Source organism: Lipotes vexillifer, unplaced genomic scaffold (assembly GCF_000442215.2).
Source record: "Lipotes vexillifer unplaced genomic scaffold, Lipotes_vexillifer_v1.1 scaffold137, whole genome shotgun sequence".
NCBI lineage: Eukaryota > Metazoa > Chordata > Mammalia > Artiodactyla > Lipotidae > Lipotes > Lipotes vexillifer.
Genome location: NW_006775780.1, coordinates 1,262,119 through 1,281,227, shown reverse-complemented (window position 1 = coordinate 1,281,227; position 19,109 = coordinate 1,262,119). Strand labels below are relative to the sequence as shown.

At 44.7% G+C, this 19,109-nt stretch overlaps 1 protein-coding gene across 1 annotated transcript in view; it reads left to right on the top strand.

The window, feature by feature from the left end:
• Nucleotides 1-18,396: 18,396 nt before the first annotated feature.
• The window catches only part of ISM1 (isthmin 1), a 29,853-nt gene continuing 29,140 nt past the window's right edge, over nucleotides 18,397-19,109 (top strand). The window contains exon 1 of the mRNA XM_007450198.1: nucleotides 18,397-18,632. Coding sequence (XP_007450260.1) covers nucleotides 18,405-18,632 — 228 coding nt within the window. The 5' untranslated portion in view covers nucleotides 18,397-18,404. The remainder of the gene's footprint in view (nucleotides 18,633-19,109) is intronic.

Sequence of the window (19,109 nt, the reverse complement as noted above, 5' to 3'; positions counted from 1 at the left end):
AAAAAAAAAAAAAAAAAAAAAAAAGAAGGAACCTTTGGCTTAGACGGTGACTGACGTGGATGTGTTGGGGACAGATAGATTTTGCTTCTTCAATTTCACACGAGTCTTTGCTTAAATCTCCCAGGAAACTGCAAGTTAGGAGTTGGATGGTCTCTGATTGATCCTTGCCAATGGGTTTACGGGTGGAAGGGCTTGATGGGCACCACGGAGCTCTCAGGTGAAGAAGGAGCCATCTGCAAAACATGGGAACAGGAACCTGGCATCGGGGCACCTGGAGAAACTCTTTGTCCAACTCTCTATCTCCCACCATCTCTCTTCCACGTGTCTCATAAACTGATGGATGATTTCTCTCTCTTAGGCCTGCCTGAGGGCCCCCTTCCAGGCCTTGTTTAATCCTCTGCCAGCCCCCTGAGCTAGAAAAGTTTATCCAGTTGCCAATCAGGACACAAGCCTGTCCTTCCCCACGGACTCATGCGGCTTGTTCAGAGACAGACACACAGTGAGGGAGAAATCAGCCAGAAACCCTCTGCTTCCCCATGGGGTGCACTTGCTGCCCAAGCGAGCGTGATGAGACAGGAAGGCACGGATGCCGGGGAAAGTGGGAAGCCAGTCGAGTTGTGTGGTTCACCCTCCATCTTCGGGGCTTGGTCTCTTCACCTTGTGTGTTGGTGTCGAATGTCACTTGACTCAGGGACCCTGGAGGGCGAGGGGCTCTGCCCTTCCCCTCACAGTGTCCTCATCGTGGAGGGATCCCTGACTGCTCAGAGGGTCTCCCCAGGCTAGACTTGGTGCTTGGGGCTCATTTGCTGTTTCTCTGCTTACATTTCTCCTAAAAAAAGTACACCAACCCTTTGAGAGCCCTTCGTTTTCTGGAAATCTTTCCCTTTGCCAAAGTGACCCTCAGAAGAATAGCTCCTAACTACTGCTCAGCTGCCCATTCCTCGTCTTCCCTTGGTTTAAGCTGAGGGTCTCAGATGTTGGCCTGCATCAGAATCACTGAGAGAACTTGTTAAAACACAGGCTACTGGGCCCTACCCCAGAGACTCTGATTCTGCAGGGTGACAGTGGGTCCTGAGAATCAGCATTTTTAACAAGTGGCCAGATGCTGCTGTTCTGAGGATGGCACTTTGAGAACCACTAAGTTAAAGTGATAATTCTGCATTATTACCATATTTTCTCTGAGCTTGGTTAGGAGAGAATGGGCTACTTAGGATATCTTTAAATAAACAGAAATTAAAATTAAAGCACACCTATCCATATGTGTATGTATAAATATGTGTGTATATTTATACACATATATGTACTTATATACATGGTTATATACACAAATAGATATTTATGTACACATAAGAATGTGCATTTATAAATAAATATGTATATAGATATACATCTATATAAAGTCTGAATTATTTGATATTGAAGAGAAGCAAGTAGATTCAGAGAATGTTCAGGGTCAGAAATGAGTGCCAAAGAGCTAAACACCTGGGTCCCTGTGCTTCGTCTCCTTCAGAGTCTCCTTTTGGCCCCTGCTTCCCAATCCCACTGTCCCCTGAGCTCCACCAGGGCTGCTCCTTGCTGCACTGGCTGGGTGTTGAGCGTTGAATCGGTCCCACCTAGGCATCTGTCACCATTGGTACCCCCAGTGCAGTCTCCACATTCTCTCTCTGGGCAAAGCGAGGTACCAGGCATTGCTCATGACATGACTTGGGGGGAAGTGACTGTGCCAGGACTTGCAGTCACCATGCAAGTGCAGAGCAATCCAGGAACCAAGCCAGGGAGACCTTCCTCACTCCCACACCCCAGGACCCAGATGTGGTTCCAGACATGTAGGGTGAGTAAAGTGTGCCTAGCCTATCAGACTTTGAAATCCTGTTTGTCCACTTATTCATCCATCCATCCATTCATTCAAAGGGAAGCAGTGAGGTCCTACTGTGTGCCGGGCTCTGGGCTAAGTGCCAAGACATGGAAGTGACAGAACAGGCACAATCCCTGCTTCAAGGAGGTGACATTCTGAAGGGAGCTGACAACAAAGTAGAAAGCCTATAAATGGAAATGTTTTGGCTTGTGACAAATACTATAAAGGAAATAAGCAGAATGATGGAAGGAAACTGTCTGGGGGGAGAGACACTACTTAGATGATTAGGGAAGTCCTCCCTCTCTGGAGGTGATATTTAAGCTGAGATTTGAAAGACAGAGGAGAAAGTGATGATGGTAGCCTGGACTAGGGCGATGGCAGAAGAATTTCAGAAATAGACAAAATACTTTGTGCTGTCAGCAGGGATGAATGGACTTGAAGAAGCTAACATGGCTAATACAATTTACCCCTTGTGCAGCTGAGTTTGCAGTTCAGTCACTTTTTGTATGCCTTTATTAGCCAGAAACTGGCCAAAAATGAAAAAATTCTAATAACGTATAACAATACAATAAAAAAAGTATGTATAAGGTATGGAAAGTAATGCAGAGCAAGGAGAGACTAATTCTACTGAAGCTCAGAGAAGCTTCACAAAGAAGGCAATATCTAAACAGGGTTTTTAAGGATGTGTAGGAGTTTTCTATGTAGCCAAGGGAAAGAAAGTCTTTGCAGCTAGAGGAGACAGAGAGGTTTGACCTGAAGGCATCTGTGAGCACCTCTTAGCCTCTATATGAGTTACAGCAAGGCACTCTGTCTGGGCAGACGGCACCCCTTCCTCCAGTCTCAGTTTCAACCCCTACTTGCCCCACACCAGACTCTTTTCTTCCATGCACAGATTACACCACTTGCATGGTGGCCCTGAATGAAACCACAGGGAGTCAGCTGTGCCCACACCCATCAGGCTTTGAAATTCTGTTTTTCATCCATCCATGGATGGATATCCATCCATCCATTCACTCAGAGAGCATTTAGTGAGGTCCAGATTTTTTGGTGTGACTGCAATTCTAAAGGGAAAGGCTAACGTTTTGTAATTCAATCTTGGGAAAGCGTGGAGGGCAATGGGACAGCCAGAGCAGCCAGTTCAATAGGAAGAGCACCAGGCTGGGAGGCAGGAACCCGGTATCCCGGGGCCAGGCCAGATACCCTCTCATGTGCCGCCCCTGCCCAACGAACCCCCGCACCATGTTCTGTAAAGATGGGGCATTGAATCCTGGGACCCACCTTGTGTCCTGCTCCTGCCTGGCAGGTCTGGTGTAACTATTCTCAGGACTAGCTGTATTTTAGCATGGATTGTAGAGATGAAAATGGCTTTAAAATTCAAAAGACTAATGCACCGGCCTCCCCATCCTTCCCGAAGTCAGGCCTCTTTGGAGAGGCTGCTGGCCAGCGTCTAGGTCCTCCCTCTGTATCCTGGCCACTCTTGACACTAGGGTGGTTGAAAGAGGTATCGATATTCTTTCCTGTGGCTTCAGCCAACACAGGCTGCTTTCCCTTGTCTCCACTGGTCCAGCATGAACCCCATCAGCACCTGCCTGTTGGCCAGATTTCACAGTCATGGTCAGTCCCCACTGGACCCTTTAGGAGCTGGTGACTTTGGTAACATTCTCAGCTTTGGTTTTCTCATCTGGACAATGGGAGTGATGATAATTGTACCCATCTGGTGGGGAGCTTCGGGAGACATTGACTGAGATGATCCATGAAGAGTGTTTGGACGAGACTATAGGACAACACTGGGAAGGATGGTGGAGGTGGAGGTGCAAGTGGAGGTTTGGACTAGGGAAGGTGGGAGATGGACCTGAGAAGAAAACATTCAAGAGAAAAGATAACAAGGTAAGAGTGAGTCCTAGGAAAGACCAATGGGAGAGGGGATAATAAAGGGGAGAAAAGAAGTGTTTTTATTACAGAGATGCTCCTCATTGTAGAGGTGAGAACACTAGGTCATAGGGAAATAATGGGCGGAGTGGAGGCCCTCGTGTTTCAAATACCATATTTTCCTGCATCGTTTAATTGTTCAGAAAATAGCAGTAACAGAAGGTTGGTGTCTGTAAGAAATCTCTATGACCTTACCAACTGCCATTTCTCTATGATTCCCTTTCTATTTCATTTTCCCTTGTGTTTTTGGTAGTTATATAAGTTCCATAGATAAGTCGCCTGCATACAGAAAGGAGCACAGATCATACGTGTACAGCTCAACAAATTCCCCTAAGCGAACACATCATGTAACCAGCTGCCAGATCAAGAAACAGAATATGGCTACTCCTCCCAGACATCCCCCTCCCCGGGCTCCCCTCTGGTCACCAGCAGCCCCAGGGTCACCACTGTCCTGACTCCTAACAACATTGGTTAGTTTTACCTGCTTCTGAACTTTATATAAATAGAATCATATGTTTTATCCGGATTGTTCAACATTTCATTTGAGAACTTCATTGATAATATTTCATTCTATAACTATTGTATGCATACCCCTTCCTTATACCTTCTACTGTGGGTGGCCATTTGGGTCCCTGTCACTTTCAAAGTTCACCCCAAATGCTTAGAAAATCTCAGGAGGAATGTGATGACCCCAAAAGCTAATATCCAAAGCGATAGTTTGGAACCTAGCTCTTTGTGACCTACTTTCTCCATTCTCCGCCTCATCTGGCCCACCGAAATAACTCCCATAATGTTTGCATGAAGTGCTATGTGCCATTTCATTCCTGTCTTCTTCCATCACGAGTTTGCTGCCATTATTGTAATTCAGCCTCATTATACCAACTGTTTTTGTTGACCAGCACTAACTGGACCTGCGAAGTCATCAGCCTGCACAAGCCAAGCAGCTTTGGGCTGGACTGGTATCTAGGTAGGAGTTTTCCTAAGAAAATGCGGCCAGGACCCCCCTACCAAACAAAGTAGTGGAGCAGAGTTGAGGATTTAAATCAACAGTGCACTGCAGGCCAGTGTGCCTGAACCAGGCCTCTTGGACCTGTTACCTGGGCGAGGGCTGCAGCTGGGGGAAGATGGGAACTCCAAGGGGGCTGCAGATCCTTTTACTCTAAATAACACCTCCAGGAGAGAAATTAGGACAGCACCGTGCAGTGGAAGGAACGGGGCTGTGGTGCCTACTTGCCATCCAGGGGCCTCTGGGATTCAATTTCCTTCTCCCTGGAACACGAGCGCTCATGTCTCCTTCAAAGTGTTGTAGTGAAGATTAAACTTCCAGGGCCTGGCCTGGGTGATAGTGTGGTTTCTCCCAGACATGTCCTGTGTGCTCAGTATCTTCCATTCACCTCTCTAGATCCACCTTTCTCCCTTCTCCGTCCTAACTTGTGCCTCAGACGTGTGATCGGAATGTATCCCATCAATGGGCTCCCTTGCTCTTAAGCTTCTGTTTGGACTTGGCCAATGGTAAAGGTGGCAAGAGAGGAGAGGGAGGTTGCAGTATTTAGTAAGGCCCCAATGTGCGTGTGCAGCACACACACACACCGCCACACCTCTCTCTCCCTTTGGGGAACAGTAACCTCTCCCTTTCCTTGCCTCTTCAGGCCTGGGAGTGTAAGATCTCCCTGGCTTTCCTGGCCATACTGTAGCATCTTTGGTGGTTCCCAGCCTCTTTGTCCAGACATCTGTCAATTGTTCTTTCATTAAGCTCCCTTGGTCACCCATATGTACCTCAGTGCCATCCATTTGCTGCCCAGATTCAGATGGATACACCCTAGTACCGTGATGTTTATCCTGGGGAGAGTAGTAACAGGTAAGCACGTGCTCTATTGTACCCCCCTTTCATGACCATCCCCAAAAGAAAGCCCCTGAGAAACTTGCTCTTCTCTTTCCTTGAAGCTCAGCCAGCTGAGTTCTAGTGGAAGAATGATCTTTGTTGAGAAAAAAACTAGTAGGTGCTTTGTTTCTCTAAGGCCAGAGTAGGAAATTGTATGGGGGAAGGGAGGTAATAAAATGGTTGAAAGCGGGGAGGGGGTGTGTGCCCTCTGCCATCTGACACTTGGCCTTCTGCCCTCCCCAGTAAAAGGAGAACCCCACAAAAAGTCCTGCTCACAAACCGTTCTTCTTACTTATTTCAGCTTGTTAGTGCATTGGACCGGTATCTATTGATAGATACGGGTCTTTTAGAGAAAATGAAAGAAGAATACGTGGTGATTGTTAAAGATTCAGTAGATGGTGAGTTGTGGAATCATAATTAGAAGTATGGATAATTTCACTTCCTGACGCTGAACTCTTTCACTCCTAGAGAATTTCCCACTTTCTACCTGGCATTTTATATGTAAGCATTTCTTAACTTCCCCACTGGAGTCTGAAGCCCTTCAAGACAAAACCTTCTCCAAATATGATTTTCATAATGTTAAAAATGTCTCATATAAAATGAATACATGTCAAAGCCTTATTTAACTAATTAGTGAGGGAACTAGGGACATGCTAATTCTAGTTCAGAGCATGTGAGGAACAGATATTTATAAAATTAGTGGGGAAAATCATGACAAAGTAAATTTGCAAGTTAGAAGCAAAACTGGTTAATGTCCTATAGGGCAATAAAACAGTAAGCTTGGAGTTATTGTTTCTTTTTCTCCCAGTTTTATTGAAATATAATTGATGTATAACATTGCATAAGTTCCAGGTGTACAACATAATGATTTGATATATATTTTGAATGATTAGAACAGTACGTTTAGTTAACATCCATCACCTCACATACTTTCAATTTTTTTCCCTTGTGATGAGAACTTTTAATGAGTTATTTTTTCTACCAGACCAAAAAAAAAAAAATTTTATATTTCTACAGGGTGAAAATCACCAAGTTAGCATGTAACTTTTACCCTAGGCCCTAAGCAATAGTAAATAATAAGTGAAACAAAGGTCCATTCTCCTAGAAAAGTAGGACAGCCCTGTCATACTATGCCCTGCTATGAACTAATCAACTTGCAATCATCCTTTTGCTTTATTTCCAAGTTTTGGATCATTTCTCTTAACAAGGTATATGCTGTTGAACTGTCTCATCCCAGCAAGGCACCTGGCACAAAGTGTTGTGTTGGTCAAAACATCTGTTTGGTTTTTTCTATAAGATGGCTGTGGTACTGTTTAGCTGTCTTTAACTTCATTCAAAACAATTTTGTTAGATCGTATTGTGACAGCTGTCATATTAGTGTGCATTTAAAAAAAACTTATCAAAAGTGGTGAATTTTTGTGTAGCCATTTTAATATTGAAGGTGGGAAAAAAAGCAACATTTTCGGCATATTATGCTTTATTATTTCAAGAAAGGTAAAAACGCAGCTGAAACACAAAAAAAAGATTTGTGCAGTGTATGGAGAAGGTGCTGTGACTGATCAAACATTGTCAAAAGTGGTTTGCGAAGTTGCGTGCTAGAGATTTCTTGCTGGACGAGGCTCCATGGTCGGAAGTAGAGATCAAATCGAGACATTAATTGAGAACAATCAACATTACACCACGCGGGAGATAGCCGACATACTCCAAATACCCAAATCAAGCATTAAAAATCATTTGCACCAGCTTGGTTATGTTCATCGCTTTGATGTTTGGGTTCCACATAAGTTAAGCGAAAAAAACCTTCTTGACCGTATTTCCGCATGCAATTCTCTACTGAAACATAACGAAAACGTTCCATTTTTAAAACAAATTGTGACAGGCGATGAAAAGTGGATACTGTACAATAATGTGGAATGGAAGAGATCGTGGGGCAAGCGAAATGAACCGCCACCAACCACACCAAAGACTGGTCTTCATCCAAAGAAGATGATGTTGTGTATATGGTGGGATTGGAAGGAAGTCCTCTATTATGAGCTCCTTCCAGAAAACCAAACGATTAATTCCAACAAGTACTGCTTCCAATTAGACCAACTGAAAGCAGCACTTGATGAAAAGCGTCCGGAATTAGTCAACAGAACACACATAATCTTCCATCAGGATAACGCAAGACCGCATGTTTCTTTGATGACCAGGCAAAAACTGTTACAGCTTGGCTGGCAAGTTCTGATTCATCCACCGTATTCACCAGACATTGCACCTTTAGTTTACATTTATTTAGTTCTTTACAAAATTCTTTTAATGGAAAAAATTTCAATTCCCTGGAAGACTGTAAAAGGCACCTGGAACAGTTCTTTGCTCGAAAAGATAAAAAGTTTTGGGAAGATGGAATTATGAAGTTGCCTGAAAAATGGCAGAAGGTAGTGGAACAAAACAGTGAATACGTTGTTCAATAATGTCCTTGGTGAAAATGAAGAACGTGTCTTTTATTTTTACTTTAAAACCGAAGGAACTTTTTGGCCAAGCCACAGATGCCCAGAAAGTGTTTGTTGAGTGAATCTATAAACAGAACAAAACTCCATCCATTTATAGAGAAAGATTAGCCAAGCTAAGTCCAGGGCCCACAATCACATCAGCTGCCAGCTTTCCAAGCAGGGATCAAAGAGTTTCCCTGGAAGAGAACAGACAGGAGTCCAAATAAGAACAATCTGTGCGGACAGGTGGGAAAGGGAACCGGGCCTGGTAGTGTACAGCTTTCTCTTCACCCCAGGCTATAGCTGCTCTATGATGGCTCTATAATTGTTTTATAGTGTCAGTAGGGTTTCCCTAATAAATGAGCATTACTAGTTTCTGAGAGCCAACAAAGCCATACAGGTGCATTATGAAAGTGTGAGGGAGAATTGTTAAGTCTCAGCTCCGAATCTTTGAAACACTGACCTTGGAGCTGTTAACAGAGCAGCACATGTAAATGATGGAGGCAGTAGGCAGAGGGATGTTTTCCAACAGATTTGACCCAGCTTTGAGTCAGCAGGTAGAAGGATAGGAGAAAGAAGGAAGCGTGCTCGACATTGAAGAGAGTATTTGCACTTCGTGCATTTAGAACCATCACATTTTTGTTTAATTTCCCCACTCTCAGTTTGATGTTTTTAGCATTTGGTATCAGGTTTTTTCTTTGTTAGAAAACACTTTCTCCAGGACAAGTGTCTCTTGAGGCTTCCATTCCTAGGAGGTCAGAACTAGATGGATTGAGAGGTTTTCTCTAGTTCTCATCCTACGTCGCCACACCCATTTTACAGAAGAAATAACTGAGGTCCTGTTATCAGTTAGCTTTTGCTAACTGATATCAGTTAGCTTTTGCCATGTAACAAACCACTCTGAATTCATTAGCTTAAAACCACCAATGTTTATCATTTCTCACAATTCCATGGGTCAGCTGGGTGGCTTTCCTAGTCTGGACCGGCTCAGCTGGGTCCAGATGGTCTAGGATGGTCTCCATTTGAGTGATTGGCCATTGGCAGGCTGTTCAGTCTGGGGTAGATCATCTCTGTTCCACATGTCTGTCCTCATCCCACAGGCTAGCCCAGGCCTTGAGATTGCAAAGAGCAATAAAAAAAAAAAAAAAAAAAAAAAAAAAAAGGCAAGCTCCAAGACACACTTATCTCTGCTTATCCAACAGCCAAAGTAAGTCGCATGACCAGATGCAAAAGCAGTGTAGGAGACAACTACCCAATGCATAGATATTTACAGAAAGAGAATCTGTGGACGTTTTTGCAAACCCTACCAATCTAGGTGCAAAGGTACAGGAACTTGCCTAAGCTTATAAAACTAGGTAGGGGCAATGCTGAGACGTAGACCGGGCCTCATACCTCCTAGCCTAGGACCCTTCCTCAACACCATGAGCCCTTCTCTAGGATTCCAAGGTTAAGGTCCAGTTCCCTTTAAAACCTAGTTTAGAGGTACTTGGAGCAGAAAGATTTGTGGTAGGTTTCAGTGATGGGTCTTAACTTTGCGTGTTGAGAGAAATCCATCTTCTTAATTGAAACAATAAGCTGGGCAAGGGTCCCCAAGGCCACCCCCCACCCCCACCCAGGCCAGTCTGAACTCTGCCAGTCTTTGCCCCTCGACTTGCCTTCCAGGTTCTGCCTCGCGACAGCGGACACCAGCCTTGACTTGGCCTTGGGTGCCCCCCAGGCCATGTGGGGAGGTGCAGAATCACTGCAGGGGGCATTCACCTCCGGGGTCTCCTTGTCCTGTTCGACACTCTCCCTCTGGTCAAGGGAGGACTTAGATAGTTGGGCCATTTAGGCACGCTAATAATTTGGTACCTCTTCAAATTGGGCCCCAGAAAAGGATCTGGATAGCTACCGCTCTGTTTTCCTTCTCAGATATGGGGAAAGCACAATTTGAAAAATCCACAGTAATCCACACCCATTAAATATTTGCTCAAAGTTTGACTTAGACGGGAGGCTGAGCTCCACGTGCCTGAAGCCCCCTGGTGGCCACCCTTGACATGTTCTTTATAGCCCTGAGCTAGTTAGTGCTGCCCTCAAATTCAAATACCCCTCTCAGCAGACAAAACCTTCCCTCAGCTTACTGGGGAGCAGGTTTGTCTCACACCCCAAGAGAATTTATACAAGCGTCCCTTCTAGGCAGTTCCACCATTTGCCCAGAGAAGGAGTCCGGAAAATACAATTTCTCCATCCCCCTCCGTTGGCAGAGATGGTTTAGATGATGGCTGAAGGTTTCTTTAGCCAAATTGGCTTTCCAGCCTTGAACTCTGCTTCTCACATGTTTTCTTAGACTTAAAAGAATAATTTGCGTCTCGTTTCTGTTCGTTCTTTAGCCTAACAGGACATAAAGGAAATGGGGCCCGGGTGGTTCTCACTCTGTTTTCTTTGCCAGCAGTGGAGAAATAAGCACAACTTGAAAAATCACCAATAATCCGCACGTTTTCAAGATCAAAGCTGTTTACAGAAGTATCGGAGACGAGCTAGTGGGGCGTTGACTTCCATTTTGTCAGCCGGCCCCAAGAGACTTCGATCAAGAGGAAACACAGGGGTGGGAGACCCACACCAGCGGCCCCTTCCCCTGTGGAGCCAGCTCCCTGACCAAACGCAAGGAGTCGGCCATTCTTCATTCCTTCCAAAGCATCACCTGAGATCATAAGCAAGGTCACTCCCAAGTCCTAGAGTAAACAGCCTTCTGATACATTCTGCCCCCATAACAGAAGATTCCTCAGCTATTAGTCAGACTTTCAACAGAGGGCTCCATTCCCAACCAAGATGAAACACTCCTGCATTCTTGAAACACGATGTGCCTATGTCAGTAGCTGCCAGGATTGTCTTCAGGATCTGACAGCAAAGATCGAAGCACAGTTCTGGCCACTTCCCTCTGCCAGGAATTTGTATTTTCCTGCAAAGGGGCATTGCATGTTCATGCTTGCCATAAAATAGAGCCACGGATATTTGCTCTGTTCCTGCTGCCTGAAGGGGTGTGATAACCATCACACACCAGTAGAGAGAAAAGAAGGTGGCTGACCTCACCATCGGTGTGTTCAACAGTGCGAGGACCTCCCCATGGATCCTGGGTCCTCCTCTCCAACACTGTACTGAACAAGCCTCCACCACCCCTGCTTCCGTTCCTGTGATCACCATCTCTCTGCCATCTTCCCAAGCCCTAAGAACGAGCACACCCCCTGAGAAAGCAGGTTTTCCCGTCTGAAATCCACATTGTTCACTCTCCTGGTTTGCTCTTCCTGGGAGCGCTTGCTCCCTAGTCATGTGTAAAGATAACCAGAGTACCCTTTTATTCTTTTTTCCTCCCCAAACAGGGAAATTTTTGCTCTTCCCTTTGAAATACCACCCATGGCATTCTTGAACTTATTTTTAGACGTGTGGAAATATTCCAGACAAAAATCGATGCCCAACACAGATAAAGCCCCGAGTGTGTTTATCGTGGGTAGAAGAATATGGAGTGTTTTAATGTGGAAGGAGTGTGGCCATATGCCTGGGTGCAGCATGGCTGCCTTTAATCTGGAAAAAGGAAACAAGCATTGTCGATAATAATATGCAGATGTCCAGCCCCAAATGAGGACATATTGCTAATTAGCTATATTGTTAATATATTTTAAGGAGAGAGGCTGCAGTGACGTTAATTATAATCTTTGTTGTTTGTTGTTCAAAGTCTTATGAGACCAAAAGCATTGCTAATAATATCTTCTTTAATATCTTCAATATAAGAGTCTTGGATTTTTTTTTTCTTTAGAATCCCACATAAAAGCCACATTAGGGGTAATGAGGCCTGTAGCCTGAGCCTAATTAAAACAAAATCTAACTAGGCCCGTGGCCATCATTATCATCAACTAGTACTTATTGGGTGCCCCCCGAGCTTGTGGAATTGGAGGGTGTGGGGTTTGAGATTGTAGATACGGCCTGTTCTTTGCCCTCCAGAAATTTGCCATCCCATCTGCCTCCAAGAAGTCTTCCTGGTTGTGTTAATCTGGGAATAGTTACCACAGCCTTAAAAAAAAAAAAAAAAAAAGGCACTAAAACTGTCCAAGCCAGCCACAATTTGGTACTAGCTTGTGCCTCTTCTGGAGGTTCTGGAAGTGGTCACATCAGCCCGGTTTTTCATACTCCAGCCTTTGGTTGATGTTTGTGGAACAGGGCAGGTGGCTGGCTGCAGACTTGGGACAATGATGCTTAGCACGCTTCGTCCAAAGGTGGACCCATCGCCCGTTTTCACACCTTGATTGTCCCCCTCGAGCTGATCGCCCTAATTTCCCCTGTGACTTGGTTCTCCAAAGAACCCCTCCCTCTCTCTCACTCCTATGTCAAATGACCAGCTGGCAACTCTGTCCACTGTGACCATGCTGACCTTGATGTGGCTGTGGTGATCCACCTTGGTCACAAGGACAGCCAAAATGAACGAGTCCGTGCCGCAGGGGCTAAGGGCATTTGCTGGGCATCCTTGGTCGTGGGCCAGGGATGTCCTGGGGAGAAAGGACACGAATGACAAAGTGCCTGGGCTTGTTATCTTAGAAACTGTACCTGGTCTGCAGATGAGAGGTTTTCTCTTCTCAGCACATCTTCACAGAGCTTTCCCAGGGGCATCCAGGGCCAGCCGATGAGAGCCAGGGAGGCGATCCCCACACATAAAGTCTAGCAAGCCTCTGGATGACCCAGAGAATGCCACTGGGGAAGTGGGGACCTAATGGAAAAGTCAAAGTACACTAGGATAGAAAGCTTTCAGACCGAAGGCTGGTGGGTCCAGACATCTGGGTTTGGGCCTAGCATTTGTATTATTTACTCAGTGATCGCTTACTAAGACAGCAGACTGGCACTGAGCCTAACACCCACTCCATTCCAGCTCTGATAGCCTTTGGGCCTCTGCGCCAGGCCCTGGGCGGTCTCAGGGAGTCTGCACCCACCGTATCCTTTGCCAGGATCGTAGTGCTCCCTGGCCCATCTCCCCCTCTGCTCCGTACTCTTCACCTGCTTCACGGGCTTCATTTTACCTGTGTTTTTCAATCTCAGTTCAAACTTTATTTCCTTAGACAAAACTCTACTTAATTTTAATACAAATGTTCAAAGTAAGGAGTTTTATAATCCCTGCCTCGAATGGGGGTGATGGTTTTTCTGGCTTCCTCTCTTTTATGAGTATCATCATAGGCTCCTGGAATGTCATAGATGCAATGCATGGCAGTCAACGACAACCTTTTTGTTTTAACGCCCAAATTGTCTAATCCTGGTGCAGGGTGGGCCCTTCAATCTGGCTCCTGTGTTCTTTCAAGAGGACACCATTAATCTCTGAAGTCTTCCTGGCTTTCTGACACAGCAAAATATCCCAGACTCACCTTGACTTCCCTGCCCAAGCTCTGGGATCAGCCATTTGTCCAAGGAGCTCTGGATTCTTTGAGGGCAAAGTCCTTGAACTTTAACAGTAGTATTTTTGGATAAATTAAAGGAAATATTACATTACCCAGTGAGTAACAGGTTTGAGAAATGTAAGGTATAGATGCTGAAATAATAGAAGATTCTATACGTATACAGAGAAGGGGGTAGAGGGCAGATTTGGGAAAGGATATTATGAAAATTAGCAGCAGAACTGAGCACCCATAACCTGGCTGCCATTGTGAAGGTCACGGTGATGATTAACTATATGCCCTGTTGGTACTTCCTTCAGCTGGGGATGGTACCCAATCTTGAGTCACTTTGCTGAACAGGGCTTTTCCCTTTGTATTGGCAGTCACGGCTCTCAAATTAGAATCGTACAGGGAACATTGCTACTAGGGCTGCAGTATTGTCAATATTGTCAAGAAGTTCAGAGGTCATCATTCCAGGACTAGTATGAAGGCTCTACCATGCTATCAGGGACCCCGGCTCCTCTATCTTTCCATTCAGCCACCTTTGGCGTATATCTTCAACCTCTTGCCAGTGGCATCATTTCACTTCCAACACTACTATCCACACATCAGTCAGGAGAAAATGGAAGATGGAAAACAGGCAAAAGGCAAACTGACTCTGCCTTCTGTCCAATAGTACCATCAGGCACCTTCCACTTACATCTCATTGGGTAGAACCGTGTCACATGGTCATCCCTAGCTGCAGAGTATGCTAAGACATGTTGTTTTAGCCAGGCACGTTGCCACCTGAAATAAACACTGAGTAAAAAAAAAAAAAAAAAAAGTGGGGCATGGATATTGGGGAGGAAACTGCAATATCTGCCACAATACTACTGCCATCTAAGGCAAAACACCAGGCTGCATGAGCATGGAGCTTATTTTATAATTTTATTATTATTGTTAACATTTTACAATATTATTACTTTATTCCTATTTTAAATAAGAATAAGTTGTAAAACAGTGGAGGGACAGGAGCTATGCCCAAAGATGGGGAGCGTTAAGCAGCAGCTAGATAATTTGGCCACCATAAGTCACCTTCCTTGGCAGTGGAACACTGCATGCGTATAAACCACTAACTAGCTTTAGTTCTTCTATCTCTCTTTATTAGTAGTCACAGCTCGCAGATTAGAGAGAACGTTGCTCCCGGAGCTGCAACATTGTCACAGATTGAAAGTCAACTCAAAGACACATTGTGGGTAAAGAAATATTTTCCCAAACTGAGCAGGTGCCCTCATGTCACTTGAATTTAAACAAAATGAATCGTGCAGCACCTTGGAAAGAATGGTGATATTTCTTTTCTTCAATCCCTGGACTGTCCAAAGCTCACGTCTTCAGAGAATAATGTCTGCTTTTCTGAATAACATGCAAACTGTTTAAATCTTTATTTTGAGAGCCACCCTTCCTGAGAATCTTTACTCTGCTAGAATAATTAAGTGGAACTCTTGGTGAGTGAGCTTGGTGCATCAACCATGACCTCCAGTGGGGCCTCTACAAGGAAGCTGTACAGTGGGTCTTTGAGAAAGAATGAAGAAGTGTTTTCCTGCCTTGTTAGCAGACCCTGTCTACTGTCTCCCGCCCCAGATTTAAATTCTTGATTACCAAAATAATGGTTACTCCCTGAATCTTGTCATTGATTGAATAAAGTGGAGCGTCATTTTATATGATTCACTGTAAGGCACCCTCCCCCTACCGTAGAGCTTCCAGTTTCTGAACAGTCTGGGGGCATGCCACGGTTTCAAGGGAGCCAAGATTTCTAGATAAATATGTTTTTGTAAAAATGCAAGAATAATTCAGATATTCAGAGATCGTGATTAGCATTTTTTATTATTCCCATTCTCATCTTCCAAATGTTTGAGGGGCGGGAGGATGAGGATTGGGGAAAGATGGAGAAATGCCACAACTGTGTGCATAATTCAAGCCAAAATGTACTTTAGCCCCCCCGTCTTTGCGGCAGAGGCACTTGAGGCCTGAATCGTCCAGCCCAGTTGCCCTAACTCTACATTTCTCTTTTCAAGCGTAGTCACAACCCACCCTGAGTTCTCTTGACCATCCTGCTGGGACAGCATGGGATTCTCCTTATCGTCTGCTTTGTTTTACATGGAGGATTATTGAGCCACAGAGAGTTTAAGGGGTTTTCTTGGTCCCTGTCTAAGCCAGGATCACTCTGGGGTGGTGTATCTCCTCTCAGGAAATATTCCAGAGTCAGATCAAGAAACCCATCATATTCAGTCCTTGTTTTTTCAGCCGTCTAAGTGAAATGCCAAATAAGCAGCACAGATACCTTTCCTATCTCTTCTTCTAAAATACAAGTTTTTCTGGAATTCCCTGGCAGTCCAGTGGTTGGGACTCTTCACTTCCACTGCAGGGGGCATGGGTTCAATCCCTGGTTGGGGAACTAAGATCCCACATGCCATGCGGTGTGGCCAAAAAACAAAAGTACCAAATATAAAATAAAATATAAGTTTTCATAGTAGAAAGAGTGCTTCATCACAGAGAAAAGTAAAAAGAGCTCCATCTTTAACACAGTTAAACAGTATGTCCCAGTTGCTACAATGAAGTGAGGGCTGGATTTGCAGGGGATCCCTCAAGCCATGGACAAGCAAATCCTGGGTCCCTTCTGAGACTTAGATTCCCAAAACCTGTGCAAGAAATTCTCCATGAGAAGTCAACTGTCCTTACTAACACTGTTGAGGATCCAGGGAGAAAAACAAGGGAACAGTTGCATTCAGTTATCTTCCCCTGGGCTATGATAGAGAGGTCTTATGTTGAGGAAAGAATTAGCACGTCTCTGTCTCTGTCTGTCTCTCTGTCTCTCTGTCTCTCTGTCTCTCTGTCTCTGTCTCTGTCTCTGTCTCTTTCTCTCTCTCTCTCTCTCTCTCTCTCTCTCTCTCTCTCTCTCTCTCTCCATGTGCTGGATAATATAATCTCAGCATAATACATTTGGCCTCTGTTGCATTGAGCAATGCCTGGGGATGGCAGGGCAACTCCCCCTGGGAGGATGTGCCAGGAGATGAAAACATGGCAGAAAGGTGACAGGAGAGGTGAACAAAGACACTGCTCCTGGCCACATCTCCTGAGCAAAGGAGAAGGGCAAGCAAAGACATGATGAAGAGCAGCCCGCTTCCCCTGCTGTAACTGCACATGTTAAGGAAGAGACAGCAGACATGCTTCTTTCTAGCTCAGCCTCTTCTTGGCCTCTGGGAACATTCACAAACATGGTCTCTGCACAAGTGAGTTTAGTCCTCACAGCCCCATGTCTGTTCAAAGAGAGAAAAATCCATCCCCTCAGGTCAGCTCTCTAATAAGATCATTACCCACTGCATGTGTTTCATCCTCAGGCCATTCTTGACCTTGGGTACTCAGGTCGGGAGTGTTTTGATACCAGGTGTAACCCCTTGACCGGGTCAAAGACGCTGCTGTGAGAGGGGGCAGGGAGTGTGTGTGGAGGCAATGTGCTGGAATATTCGCTCCAAAACCCCCAAACACGCCCAAGAATAACAAGAACAGTAACCACTGACCCAAACACTGGTGAAATTCTATCTCCACATCTCCCTCCACCAGTAAACATGAAAATGCTATCCCTGAAGGGATGGAGGAAACATCCAACAAGAGGTCCAGGAAGAATGAGAGCAGAAGAAGGGCTGCTTTTAGAAAGAAGTCCAGCAACTACTACACTCTTCAGTCACTGGAAAAAATTTCCCCTAGTGACAACTAAACACGGACGTTTTTTGCTAGTTTGGAAAAACAACAGACTTGGACTTTTCTTTCCGGGATAAAGACATTCAATTTCAGAATGCCTTTTTGTCGCTTTTTCTTGGCCTGTCTCCACCTCTTCATCCCCATCTTGGGTCGTTCTCCCTTCCTTCGCTCCATCCCAGCCTCACTGGCCTTCTCTGTGTTTCTCAAATGAGACAAGCCATCCCTACCTCAGGACTGTCTTACTTGCTGTTCCCTATGCTAGAATGTTCTTCCCCCAGATAATTACAGGTGTTCAGGTTTCACTTCAGATGTCACCTTCTCAGGAAGGTCTTCCCCAGCTACCTATCTAAAGTTGCCCTGACCACTCTCTCTCATTTTCTTCTTAGCAACCACCATTCTCTGACCTGATCTTATTTATGTGTGTATTTATTATTCCCCCCAACTAGACATACTCTCTAAGAGAATAGGACCCGTGTCTGTCTTGTTCATGGCTTTCCTGTGCCTAGCATGTGGTTGACACTTGTTGATTGTGTGGATGAATGGTTGGATAAATGGATGGAAGGATGGATGAGTAGATGAATGAAAGAATTGAAGGAAGGAGGAAGGAAAGTTAAATAGGTTAGTGAGTGGATGGATGAAAAAAATGGATGGATGGGAGGATGGTTAGAAATAATCAATGATTTGGCTGGAGTATTTTACCTAGTTTGGTCATATCTTCTGCTGACCCACACCAAAGAAACAAACACTGGATACTGGGGCTATAACTCAAGCCAGAGTGGTTAATCAACTGAAGCTGTGATAAGGAAACCATAATTTGATTCCAGTTCTAAATGAGCATCTAGTCTCCTTCAAATTAGCACTTTCTGTTGATATGCTTTGATGTTTGATTAATATCTCATCACACATTAGCCCTCTGAAAATTCCCAAGTAGCAGGCTAGGAAAATTTCCTGATGATTTAGCTTTTTGAAGATAGAAAAACTAAGCCATGGAAGGAAAACAAGTTGGGAATACCATCCTGGCTTAATTCCAGCCCCTGAAATTGTCCTTGTCCTGAATTTTTAAGGGTGGCATTTCTAAATCATGCTTCTCCTATTTATTTGTTCATTTGCTTGTTTGTTTGTTTTAGAATAACCTCAACATGGAAAGTGCCTCGACATCGGAAACCAGCCCTCCTCTCTCCAAAGAAACACCAGGGGAGCATTCGGACCACCAGGCTGCACACCAACCATTCCCCAGACAGCAATTCCAGCAAGAGGCTAGGCCCCCTTCATTGCAAAGAGATGGCCCCAGATCCTTTCTCCTTGATCTACCAAACTTTCCAGATCTTTCCAAAGCTGATATCAATGGGCAGAATCCAAATATCCAGGTAATGCTTAGCAACTGAAAGGTGAAAGAAAATGAAACACCCCATGTCTTTGTTTCCTGATCTGATTCCAAAGCAACTGCTGCCTTACCTCACTTTTCTCCTTGACCCCTTAATGAATCCTGCTGACAAGCATGTTATCTCTGTAAGAGCAGTGTTGTATTTCATCTGTTTAACACCCTGGATTATGAGATGCATCATTATTTTATCAACCACTGAAAAAAGAAAGCAGTGCTAATTAGAGTATGACACACCAGTGATTATAAGATACATCCTGATTTCAGAGCTGTTGAAATGTAAAAACAGGGACTTCCCTGCAGGTCCAGTGGTTAAGACTTCGCCTTCCAATGCAGGGGGTGCGGGTTCAATCCCTGCTCGGGGAGCTAAGATCCTACATGCCTCACAGCCAAAAAAACAAAACATAAAACAGAAGCAGTACTGTAACAAATTCAATAAAGACTTTAAAAATGGTCCACATCA